The sequence below is a fragment of the Carettochelys insculpta genome, chromosome 3, assembly GCF_033958435.1.
Source record: "Carettochelys insculpta isolate YL-2023 chromosome 3, ASM3395843v1, whole genome shotgun sequence".
NCBI classification, from domain to species: domain Eukaryota; kingdom Metazoa; phylum Chordata; order Testudines; family Carettochelyidae; genus Carettochelys; species Carettochelys insculpta.
In genome coordinates, this window is record NC_134139.1 from 6,342,551 (window position 1) to 6,355,880 (window position 13,330).

The window sequence follows — 13,330 nt, forward strand, 5'->3', positions numbered from 1 at the left end:
CTATTTAGCTCATGCCAACAAAGGAAAACTCCCTCCTAGAGGGTGGAAGTATCTTCTTGGCAAAAGTGCCAACAAACAGTGTTCATACAAGCTGACTCTTAGCAACAAGACGTCTCTCACCATCAGAAGCTGTAACAGAGAGTAAGCCGTGCTAGTCTATACACTATCGAAACAAAGCTCACCTAATAAACTATTTTGCTAGTCTTTAAAGTGCTACTTGACTGCTTTTTGTTGTCATCAGAAGCTGGTTCAATACAAAGTATTGCCTCACTCAGGATATAAAAGATTTGTCTCTCTTATATCCTGGGACCAACATGGCAAAGGTACGAGCTGGTGATGGGATTCTGGCCACAAAGGAGGTGTCATGGCTGGAGCACCAGCTGACTCTCTCCACTGCAGAGAGGGGAAGTGGGGAAGGAGCCCACATACTGCCATGGGCAGTCCTGGGCACTGGGGAATTGGCTCATAAGCTACTGGGAAGTGCTCCATGCTGGCTTCAGCCCCGACCCCCATCACTCCAATTGGCCAGAGAACAGTGCCAGCCAGTGTACTTTCCTGAAGCATGCAGAGCCATGCTGAGTCCCTCCCAACCTCTGGAGCTGCACAAGGTAGGCACCTGCACCCCATTTCTTTCCCCTTCCTGCCCAGACCCTTGCACCTACCCTCTGCTCCTGCAACTCCTCCTTTCCAGACTCTGCACCCACCAAACTCCTGCACTTTCCCGTTCACCCAGACTCCACACCCTGCTCCTGCACTCCACTTCTGGACCCCAGACCACGCATCCCTGCTCCTGTACCCCCATTCAAACCCCGCTTTCCCAGTCCACTCCTGCACCTTCTGTCCCATCCAGACCCCGCATTCATTCTCAGCCCACTCCTGCACCCTACCTCCTGCCCAGCTCCCACTTTCCATCAGTCCCTTCCTGTACACTGAACCCCTCATTTCTGTCCCTCACCCCAGAATGTAGAGGAGCCCCCCAAAAAATCTACTAGCCCTGCTTCCCCTTAGATCTGGATTAGAGCTTGTGGGTAGTGAGGTAATTGTCTCTGATTTCTGCTTTTCAGTTGCGGGCCACATCTGTGAAGGCGTGGTGTTTTATTTATTTATTTTTTTGTTCTCACTTGTGTGTGTCCCCGACTGATTGTTTTGTGGGTCAGTGTCCTCTAACCCAAAAAACTTTCTTTGCCCCTGGCATACAGCTTTGGAGGAGTTATTTGAATGCCTAAGATATATTTCTAGGAATTTGAAATCATATTTTAACATGTTGCTTGTTACATTCAATATTTAGTAAAGGAATACACAGAGTAGTTTATAGCTTTAAACATGAACTTTCCATTTATTTTTTAAAAATGCTCTTTTAAAGATTCTAAATTAAAAGAAGCACTTAATTTTACATTTAAACAATCAAGACTGGTAACAGGCAAAGAAGTTTAAGATTATCCCTATGGCTGCTATCCTTTGACGCTGAAGTCAACAGGAGTTTTATCCTTGACTTCAGTGGCAACAGGATCAGACCTAACATATTTTAATGTAATATGCAGTTCTTTTACAAAGAATTTTTAAGGAAGGGCCCAATCTTGCAAGCATGAACACATTACATCCTTGTTGATTTTTCCTAAGAAAACCAGAATGAAGATGGGGTGAGACTTGGAAAGGTCTTTCTCACTCAGGCTATGTCTACACTAGCCCAAAACTCGGAAATGGCCAGCAAATGGCCATTTCAAAGTTTACTAATGAAGCACTGAAATATATATTCAGCGCCTCATTAGAATGCCAGTAGCTGTGGCACTTCGAAATCCCCTTATTCCTATCTTCCCGATAGGGATAATTCCTGCTGATAGGAATAAGGGGATTTCAGAGTTGCAGGGGTCCTTTCAAAAGGGAGCCCCATCTGGACGAGCTGCACAGCAGCAAGCCACGTCAATTTCAAAGTTGCTGGGGTCCTTTCAAAAAGGAGCCCCATCTGGACAAGCTGCGTGGCGGCAAGCTGCGTCAATTTCGAAGTGCCGCAGCTGCCGGCATTCTAATGAGGCGCTGAATATGTATTTCAGCGCTCCATTAGTAAACTTCGAAATGGCTATTTGCAGGGCCATTTCAAAGTTTTGGGCTAGTGTAGACACAGCCTCAGTGTCAGGTTTTTCAAGAATGAGCAGATTAATGTGTCTTGTTTTTGTTTTTTTTGAGGTAAGCTGGCAAAATTGCTTGTCTGAAGGGGAGGCTTAGCCACTCTGATGATGATTTCCGTTAATGAAGACATCCTTTTATGTGTTGATATTTTTGAAATGGGTGACTCATGACGTGATATAAACAGATCTGTATTCACTGTATAATATTGTGAAAAAGAAGTTTATGTTCTCATCTAGGAAATGTTCATTTGGTTAGTGTATTACTAGTGTTTTATTGGAGTATTCTTTGCATGAGGATTATTATTGGTTATTTCCATCACTGATGAGAACATTTGTTCTTTGATGGCCTTCTTCAGCCAGGAGGGTCATGGATCAGTTTTGTAGACAGTGGCTTACATACTCCTAAGGGTTTCCAGAGGTTACTGTTGTACCATCAGATAGGTTAGCAGGAAAGTTGGGGGAAACAGCAATGTGATTTCAGTACTTAGGAATGTTAAAATAGTGCAACAAAACTCATAATACTTTACGAGGGTCACCAGTTTAAAAATATGCATAAAAAAACTTCCAGCTTCTAACAAGCATCTGAAATCAAAGACAATTAATCCTCCAGTCCTACAATTTCGCTGCTGCAATTCTCAAGAGAGCCCTCTGGTTCTTCAGATACTGATTTATAGCCACAGATAAGTATCAGAGAGGTAGCCGTGTTAGTCTGTATCTTCGAGAACAAGAAGTGCTGTGGAACCTTATAGACTAACACTTAGTTTGGAGCATAAGCTTTTGTGGGCAAAGACTGAAAGCTTATGCTCCAAAATATCTGTTTGTCTATAAGGAGCCACAGGACTTCTTGTTATTTACAGGTATAAATTTGAATCCAAGTAGAGCTCTATATGGGGGGAGAAGTTACATACGATCTATATTTCAGGAGTCTGAGACTAGAGAGAGGCTACAACAAGAATGCCGAAGAGTTAACTCAATATAGTAAATGGCTGTGTGTTCTCAAACATGAAGTGCCTGACAGCTTGTTGAAGGTAGAGCAATACATTCACTACCAAGATGTTATGTCATAGTGACCTGTGAACTCCATTCTTACAAGAAGAACAGAAGCCATTCAAACAAAACCAAGTACATTGTATCTCTGCCTCTGGAAGATACTTAGAATGCTTCTGATCCTGCTTGTGAGCTCACAGAAGTTAAATATGCCCACTTGACTGACACTGAAAAACACTAGAACAGCAAGCACAAGCTCCATTGGCGGTTTTACTAGCTGCCTTTTTCTTCCCTGCTCCGAAAATTGTTGCTTGTGGGGCATTGCCAAGACATAGGGGGAAAAAGATGATGTCTGATAGGCCCTTTCTCCTCCTCTTTTCTGGCTGAAAGGGAAACTTAGATGGATTTTTAGAATCACTCAGTATTCCCTAATTCTGCTTCCTATAAAGTTATTCCTGTTTACTTTAGTGGGATATTTAGCCACCTCTGAGTGCTTTTTTAAAAATTACACCAGAAGGGTACAGACATCCTGTAGTTATAGAATTTGTCTCAGGTTGGCTGATAGTCAGAAAATATCAAACTCTTCATTTGATTCTGTTGCTTTTTGTAATTAACCAAAGAATCTTCTGTCAGTAAAATGATCTGTACTGTACTATGAGAAATGATGGTAAAACTTTCCAAAATATGTTCCAGAAAGTGAGACACATCGAAAAAGGAAGATATTCTTTTTAAGCTAACAACTACATCGTTTCCCTTTCTTTTTAAAGGTGTATAGCTGTTTGCTGCCTAGGAGTTTGGATATGTGAAGAACTAGTACAGTGCACAAATCACCCTCAAGTGAAGGATGCAATAAATGTTATAGGTGTGACGTTAAAGGTATTAGTATGAATTGTTTGTGTGAATAACAAAGGAAAGAGTTGTATGAACAAGATATTCTAGATACTTTATTCACCAAGCATATGCTTAAATGCTTTTCTGACATAAGATCAAGACATGGCCCAGTTTTGTATCCTGATTCTTTATGAATTGCACACTTCAGTGTGCTTACAGCATTATCTGTCTGCAAATTTGTTTTTTAAATGTTAAGGGCACTGTCTATGTCTTTGCTGACTATGAAACTGCTCAGTGAATTTATTTTTTTTTGCTTGACTGAAAGTTCTTACGGGACCTTCCCCATGTGCTCCAGATGCTTCTCAGACTTGGTGAACATGTCTTGTCTTTCACGCAATAACTCTCTTAGAAAATGCTACTTTTAGGATTCTTGTGCTAATCTGTTGTAGTAGAGCCTTTAAGGTTAGATGCTAAGAACATTTTGAAAAATAAGTGTTTCTAATGCTTAGGCCAAAAAGCATTCCCTATGTGTTTGTGACAGAGAAGTGGGCCTGCTCCTGTCTCTTTTCAGTTTACACACATTTCAGGTTCTAGTAAACATACACCCTAAGTGAATTATTTCAAAGTGGCCTCCCATCACCTGCATAGCCCCCCTATTAGCCGTAACATGCAATCCCTAACTCCTTTGGCTAAGGACAGGAGAGACAGAAGTCAAAGTGTACCTGGCAGAGCCCTTAGCAATCCATCTCTGAATGCCTTCTTCCCGCCCTATTTTGCACTTCTTTCATGTCTTTTCTGCCTTCCGCTAGTTGGGCTGACTGGCCTCAGCTTTCCTCAGATCGTCAGTCACAGCTCTTTTTACTCAGGTCTACTCTAGAGCATCTAATTGGAGCCCCAGTGACCAGAGTGCTGGGTCAGTGACAGTATCCTACCACTCTGTCAGTGTTGCTTAGTACTGTCTTTAATAACAGTTGAAAAGGAATGAATGAAACAGTTTTAGTTTAATGTGATAGCAGGGGTAATGAAAGAATCATAAAAAGATTGTACATTTTTGCATGTTACAGGATGATAAATTCCTGCAGCTGTATTACCACTGTCGAAGAAAAAGTATTTGTTTAAAAATACGTATTTGAGGAATAAATGTATATACATACACATATGATTTATATGTAATGTAATGCATATACATTTTGATGAATAGAACACTTACCTTGAGATGATGATAAATGACTTTTCTGTCCTATCAAATGATTGATAATTTATGCAAGGGAGTGCCATATTCATAGTATCAATTTTTGGTGCAGTTATTGGAAAGCTTTATATTTTCTTTTGACTTATAGAGAACAGAGTAAACTTGCAGTTCTCTTTAAATAGTACATATTTTCATTTTAATAAATATTCTTAATATTTCAAAATCTTTTAGATAAGCCTCAGCTATCTAAAATTCCTTAGATACCAGTAGAAGAAATATCTTACTATTTTTAATCTTCAGTAATTAATTGTTATTCAATGATTGATTATTTAAAAAAATCACATTGTGATCATCTGTGTTAGTTATGTGCCTTGAATTTTCGTAAACGTGTTTGAAATGTCATTGCATGTGTAAAGATATATTCGTCAAACAAGAGCTTGAATGTTTCACATTTTGTGAATCCTTGTGAACAACTTGAAATAATCATATAAAATTAACCTCTATTTTAAGCAGAATAGTCATACTAATAAGTAATGATGGTTACTTATAATAATATTGCCTGTAGTGTATTACCTAATGGTGATTATAGGTGGTGAAGGTAGCAAAACCTTTAGTTAAGGCTGCCTGACATTTTCTATTATAAGACTGCTTTTAGTTGCTTATAGGTTTGCCAAGCTGTAACCATTTGGGCTGAAATGTTCCATGCTGGTTACTTGCCTCATTCTGATTTTTTTTAAAGTTTCAGCTGAAATGGTTAAGTTGTTTTTGAGAATGAGGTTAGAGTAAAAGGCTGTTTTGCCAATATTAAGAAGAATTCCTAATAGTTCAATTGTAAAGCTCAGCAGCTCTAGCATCTCCATGGTATAGAAAAGAGACTTGAAATTTAGCAAGTCACATTGAGCTGGTAGCAGGAGTGTCTTTTACCTTCTCTGTAAAAATATCTTCAGTTTGGCTATTTTGTGAGCCTTTGAAATGATCTTACTTATCACGCTCAGTACCAACCTATTACGTGAGCAGTTAAATTATTTGAAGAGTCCATTTGCTCTGAGCTTACTCCATTCCCCAGCTCTTACATACCAATCATACTACTCATTCACCATTCTCACAGAGAGAATAGCATGTGATTGTGTAAATAAAGACTGTATCATACTGTAATGCATATACAGAAGGGGTCCACATCAGAGTTGTGTGGAATAATCTTAATTGTGGCATTTCCTAACTTTGAATGTACTACTTCAAGGGGTTTGGATATTTCCACTTATGGGTTTTATGCCACCAAGAGGGGCCTAATGGTAGAACCTGCTCCAAGCAGTGTCCATAGCATGCTCACATGCCCATTCCTACCTATCCCACCAGTGTCTCCAAACATACTGAAGGCAAGGCAATATAAGAGGTTACAAGACCTCTACCACCTTAGTTCCTTCCAGCTGCTTGCCTAGATGCAAGCGAACCACTCTATTTCATTCAGCATCAGGGATGGTGGAGAAGGGGCTGTCTCCATTCTAAGGGTTAATTGATAGTTTAATATTTTAGTTTATGTTCTGCATAGTTTAATAGTTAGCTCAGTTTGAATTTATGGCAGAACCAAAGCAGCAGCAGCTGGGGTGCTTGCAGTGGTGTGCTTTGTGCTCCTTTATCATCTTGGTGTCAGATGACCTGAATAGGTGCCTCAGCTGCTTGGGAGTATAAAACTTTCTGGCCGTGTCTACACTAGCAAAAACTTTGTTTTGAAGTTTACTAGTGAAGCACTGAAATATATATTCAGCGCCTCATTAGAATGTGGGCGGCTGTGGCACTTCGAAATTGACATGGCTTGCCTCCTCGCGGCTCATCCAGATGGGGCTCCTTTTCGAAAGGACCCCGGCTACTTTGAAGTCCCCTTGTTCCTATCTGCTCATAGGAACTAGGAGACTTCGAAGTAGCCGGGATCCTTTCGAAAAGGAGCTCCGTCTGGATGAGCTGTGCGGTGGCGAGCTGTGTCAATTTTGAAGTGCCACGGCTGCCCTAATTCTAAAGAGGTGATGAATATGTATTTCAGCGCTTCATTAGTAAACTTCGAAATGGCCATTTCGAAGTTTTTGGCTAATGTAGATGTAGCCTCTGTGTTCCATCTGCTGTACTTTTATGACCAGAACTCACAATGAGAGGCTGAAGTGTTTGGAAGTGTTTCTCCATCAGAAGACCCTGGAGGCATAACCTTCTGGATCCAGGCAGTACTCAGATTCTTTGTCTATTCTGATCAGAATACCAAAAGTACCAAAATCAAGGTGAGCTCTGGACTCTGCTTCCTAAACCAAGAAGACGCATTTCAGTATTTTATTGGATTCTGTGTTGTCCAAGTCTCTTGCTCCAGCCATAACCCGAACTCCAGTTCTGGGTTCATCCTTGTTATCAAAGTAGACTTTTACTTTGAAAGCTGATATGCACTGTTCAGCTTCCAAACATTCCGCTTATCTGAGTAAGAAACAGAAGATCTCAAAACAAAAACGTGAAAAGGAAAGTAACACAGGAGATTGTCAGTCTGTCTCTTAATCTTTCTTAATTTTTTTCTCCTAACCGGGTTTCCAAAAAGAGAGCTTTTTCTCCATTTGTTTCTATCCTCTGTTGGGGTCTGATGTTGTCACTGGTACATTTTATGGTGGATCCCAAGCTGGATCTCTTCCTAGAGGAGAACAGGGGAATAATAAAAATGTTTCTTCCTGATTGGTTATGCTTTTTGCTGGTTTTCCTGCAGGTATGTTCCCATATCCCAATTGTGGGAAAAAATGGAGGTTCTGTCTCCATGACCTGATGGGCAGCCACCAAAGGAACTTTTCAGTTCTCCTTTTTATGGATGGAGATGTGACATTTCATCTCTAAAGAATTTGGTGGGGGAGAAATCTTTGGAGCCTATTCTTCTGGATGTATCTGCATCTCAAACAGTGGTCCCTGACGCTCTGAAGCTGAGGAGGAGGGAGATTACTCCTCTTTTTATACTGGACCATGTCGGCACACACTATGATCCTGATTTGTCACCATGTAAACATGGAGAAATGGCTTTTGCCTCTTCTGAGGAGATGCTGAAATTTAATGATTCAGTGGATTTTGTGGCATACACTCTGCATTTAACTTCAGTGCTTGTACAGGAGACATCCCACCGGGTGTATACATTTTTGGGGTGTCTCGAAGAAATGGATATTGTTAGCAATCCTTGACAATTTGCTGCAGCCTGGTAGAACAACTTGGTTCACTCCTGCCTCTTGCTGACCTGTTGCCAAGAAAGTGGGCAAAGTATATCAGACCCTTGGAAGAGTTTTCATATGCTTTCTACCTTCTACATTGGGAGTAACTGCTGTCAGTAGTGGGTTGAGGTTTCCACAGGCACAGTCCCACCCTGTAGACAGGGAAGGAGATTGATTTTATTTTCCCCCTAGGGAGAATGGTATTCTTTTTTTCTGTCTTAGTATTAGGCTGGCAAATTACCAAAGGATCATGGCCTGCAGTCAGTTCCACCTGTGGGAAAAGAAGGCACTGTTTGTGCTGACTTTGCCAAATGACAAAGAGGAATTGGCAAATGCAATCATGGTGCAAGGTCAAAATGTAGCAAAGCACTCTTTCCAGACTTCATTTGGTGCCTCAGACTTCTCTGCTGGATCATTGACTTTAGTGGATACTTAGATGAGACATGAATAGCTTAATCCCTCTTTAACTCTGCATACCACAATTAAGGCAGGGGATATGCCTTCAGAGGAGATGGTCTTTTCTGGGGAAAAAATGGATAAGTTTTTGCAGAAGCCAAAGAAGATGAGGTATTTGGGCTTTATTATTTCTACGATGAAATCTTCTACTTTATATTTTGATTATCAGAGATGGTATTATCCACAGTCATCTTCACCTTATTTCTTGTCAAATCAAGAATATCTACAGCAAATCCGTATTTCCAGAGCCAGCACAAGAAAACATATTTTAAGTCAAGCCTTATCTAAGCACTCTTCTACTCTTCCTATCACCTGTTACACACTAGACTCAAATTTGACATGATGATTGAGAGTCTAGAACAGGGTCAGCAATCTTTCTGAGGTGAAAACAAAAAAGCAGTCATGTAGCTCTTTAAAGACTAACAAAATAGTTTATTAGGACACTTACCTACATGCTTCTAGCTTCCATCTTACACACATCACACAATACATCATTTGTAGTCAAGCCCTGAGATACGATTGCATCTGCTCTGATCCGACTGACAGAGACCGAAAACTCCAAGATCTCTACCAAACATTCATAAACCTTAATTATCCACTGGGAGAAGTAAAAAAATAAATTGACAGGGACAGACAAATACCTGGAAACCAACAACTCTAAGATGGGCCCAGAAAAGCTAATAAAAGAAAACATAAATTATTTTGTTAGTCTTTAAAGTGCTTCATGACTGCTTTTTTGTTTTGCCAGAATACAGACTAACATGGCTATCTGTCACTTTCTGAAGTGGAGTGCCAAAATTTGATCTTTAGAGCTCTATCTACGAATCAAGTGTCAGTGGTACTTTTTAAAGTCACTAATGGTCCTACTTGCAGTTGGCAGAGGTAGCCTTCTTATGGTCCCTGTGCTCCAGCCCCATGCTCTGATGAGGGTGGAGGGGCTTGCGCTCTGGTATCTGGAAGGGACCATTCTCCAGCCCCATGTTCCAGCCACACATGATGGCAGGGGGCAAGCCCTGTCCCTGCACTCCAGTGGGGAAGCCACCTCCAGCCCCGCAGGACCACAGCATGGTCCAGCCCCATGCCACAGTTGGGGTTCCCCAGTGGGGGCCCTAGCCCTGTGCGGTACCAGTTGCTTTGCAGCAGGGCTTCTGGCCCCATGCTCATGCTCACACCCACTCCCATGCTGCAGGAGGGGCAGAGCTGAGCTCCTGCCATGTGCCACTGTAGCTTGGCTGGTGTGCTGGGAGTTGCCAACTTCGGCTAGAACTGTTAGCAGGAATCCTCCCCTCCCTGTTTTTGGAGATGTGCTAGTTCATTTTATCAGCAAATTAATGTAAATGGTGATATACCTATCTCATAGAGCTGGAAGGGACCTTCAGAGGCCCAGTCCAGTCCCCTGCACTTGTAGAAGGACCTATCACCATCCCTTACAGATTTTTTTTTTAATCTGCATGCCCCAAATCCCTAAATGGCCCCCTCAATGATTGAGCTCACAACTGTGGGTTTAGCAGGCTAATGCTCAAACCACTGAGCTATCCATTCTGGCAAACAAGGCAAAGGCTTATTGCACATGACAAATAGAGAATGAGACTGTTGTTCAGTTCAAGAAATTTCCCCTTTCAGTTTCTCCTGCCTTTCTCTTTTTAGGGAAGCTTTTCACAAGACTTGGTCTGTTTTCAGACATGCAGATATTTCTTCTTATAGCGACTGTTAATGAGGTATCAGAGCAGACTGAAGACCAGGAGTTTTATTCAAAGGTCTTTCTAGTGCTGAAAAATGATGGGTGGAAAGGAGTTCATTCTATTTTAGATTTAAGAAACCTGAACAATTATATTCTGGATTTTTGGTTCTGTATGTTAACTCTGACGTCCAGAATCTCTTTGCTTTCAGTTATGGATTGTGTGTGTGACTCTTAATCCAGAAGACACATGTTCATATCTCCATTTTACATAGGCTTTGAAAGTACCTTCATTCTGTGGTGGAGGCACCATTTCCAATATAAAGAGCTGTTTGGCCAGGCCACAGCACCAAAAGTTTTTACTAAGTGTTTTTCTGTCATAGAGACTCTGTTGAGGAGACGGGGTATTTTTGTTTATACCTATTCTATTCTATACTGTTCTTCTTTTGAAGGCTGTTTGTAGTGACTTATTAAAGCCACATTTTCATAACTGGGAGTTCTGAATGTTGGAAAAGCCAAATCTGTCCAACTCAGAAACTTTTATTCATAGAGTCTACACTGGACTTGATAGCTAGGAAGAGACCTTTTTAATGGAAGACCGTTTTAAAAACAAATCAATATGTTTTATTCATTCAGTATGACTAAATCAGAATGTAAATTTTTTGTGGATCTTATGGCAGCCATCTCATAAGACACTCCGTTTGCACAACTCACAATGAAGCCAATGCAGCTCTGTCTATCTCCAGTCTACACACCAAACCTGGGCAATGTCCAGATGTTAATAAGCATGTCTCAATACATTCCGGAATCACTGATGTGATGTTCACGTAGAGCAAACATTCTCAAGGATGTGCAGTTCAGTTTCCCTTCAGTGAAGGTAACTTGAGATGGGTCAGTGTTTGGGGCAGGGCCACATCTGAGTTATCTTATAGTAGAAGATCCTGTGACATCTCAGGAGAGAGCTTTACACATCAGCATGTTCTCAACTGGACTCATATAAAATTAGGATTGGAAGAAACACCAGGAGGTCATCTAGTCCCTGCTCAAAGCAAGACCAACCCCAGCTAAATCATTCAAACCAGGGTTTTGTCAAGCTTGGCCTAAAAGCCTCAAAGGATGGAGATTCCACTATCTTGTTGAGCTTACCCTTTCTAGTACTTCATCACCCTCCTAGTGGAGCAGTCCTTCCTCATTTACAACTTAGAGCTTTCTTATTGCAACTTGAGACCATTGCTTCTTGTTCTATCTTCTGCCATGATTGAGAATAGTTTAGCTCCCTCCCCTTTGGATTCTGTTTCCTCTTCTAAGTTATTTTGAGCACTGCTTATCAAACTACCCATAAGCAGCAACATGCAGAGCCACACAAAAAATGAATGCAAATTACATGTAACCAAAGTTCTTCAAAAGGGCTCTATGTATTCACACATCCCATTCACCTTGCCTTTTTTCTCAGAGCTCTTTTCATTCTGTTCCTCAGGGTTGGTGTGAACAGAACGGAGGTGGTAGAGGGCACTCCCCATTGTATAGTTTCACCTTCAGGACTTTGTGTCACTAGAGGTGGGAAAATTAACACTTTAATGGACATTGTTTGAAGAAGATTCTACTTCTAAGCACCACTAGAAAGGGCAAAATCTGTAAATGTGAACATGTAGACCCATCCCAAAGAACTCCAATTACAGGTAACCACCGTTTTCCTTTAACGTAGTTTTTATGACCTGTAGTACCATTTAAAATAGTAGAAACTCTGACGTTACTTTTTATTATATATATATATGAATCTTTTTTCTGGCATGATACTTTTTTGTTCAATTTTATTTTTTTTTCTTACAGTTTTCTAATAAAGTGGTAGCTCAGGTAGCCTGTGATGTTCTTCAACTGCTAGTTTCTTATTGGGAAAAGCTTCAGAAGTATGAATCTTCTCTATCCAGGAAAATTACAGAAGTATGTCTTATCTATTAAAATACTTATGTATGGGAACTGAAAATAACACATAGAATGTTCTATGTTGCTTGTTCAGAAAATTGGAAAAGCTTCAAAGTTAATGCCCAACTGATGCTATTTTTCAAAGTTGAAAGTTGCAATCATGGAACTCTTAACTTTTTTGCTTTCTTCTGCAACCATTATTAGAAGAGTTTTGCTGCAGTTTGCTGGAGTGAGTGTAATTTCAATCCTTCCCCAATTTGCACTCATTTATATCTAGAATCTGCTAACATTGTAGAACACTGGCACATATGCTTCATACAAAAACTGGCTGCTAAGTGCTCTTTATAGTCTTCATCCAAAGCTTATTGAAGGTCAATGCTTCAGGCCTTTTATTTATAGTTAAAGAAACAAAAAAATATATTTTGTAATTTTGTTTGCCTGTGTGTTTGATTTCTGTGCAGATTCTTGTGGCCACCATTGCATTTCTTTTGCCAAGTGCTGAATACTCTTCTGTAGAAGCGGATAGAAAGGTATGTGGCATAAAAAACAAACTCCAATTTTGTATTTGCTGCTTGAACTACTAACTACTTTAGCGTTTAGTCCAGTATCTTATTTTAAAATATCAATCTAAAATTTAAACATTTTGATGAATTTGAGTATTGCTTATGTATTCTTTTATATGTTTCTTTTTAGTTTATAGTTTCATTATTACTTTGCTTGTTGGATTGGTGCATGGCTCTACCAATGAAAACCTTACTAGCGCCCGTATCTACTGTTATGGAAGATCAACATTCCTCCAAAGCTCCCTTACTGGATTACATATATAGGGTGAGTATGTAGAATCAATTAAATATGATACAACCTACAATATTTTTAAATGTATATGTGTCTGTCATGGATCAGCAAGAGGAGCAGT

At 40.3% G+C, this 13,330-nt stretch overlaps 1 protein-coding gene across 3 annotated transcripts in view; it reads left to right on the plus strand.

The window, feature by feature from the left end:
- The window catches only part of RALGAPA2 (Ral GTPase activating protein catalytic subunit alpha 2), a 377,942-nt gene that overhangs the window by 196,688 nt on the left and 167,924 nt on the right, over window positions 1–13,330 (plus strand). For all 3 annotated transcript variants that reach the window (XM_074989296.1, XM_074989298.1, XM_074989297.1), the window contains 4 exons: window positions 3,881–3,989; window positions 12,322–12,432; window positions 12,876–12,944; window positions 13,108–13,242. In XM_074989296.1, coding sequence (XP_074845397.1) covers window positions 3,881–3,989; window positions 12,322–12,432; window positions 12,876–12,944; window positions 13,108–13,242 — 424 coding nt within the window. The remainder of the gene's footprint in view (window positions 1–3,880; window positions 3,990–12,321; window positions 12,433–12,875; window positions 12,945–13,107; window positions 13,243–13,330) is intronic.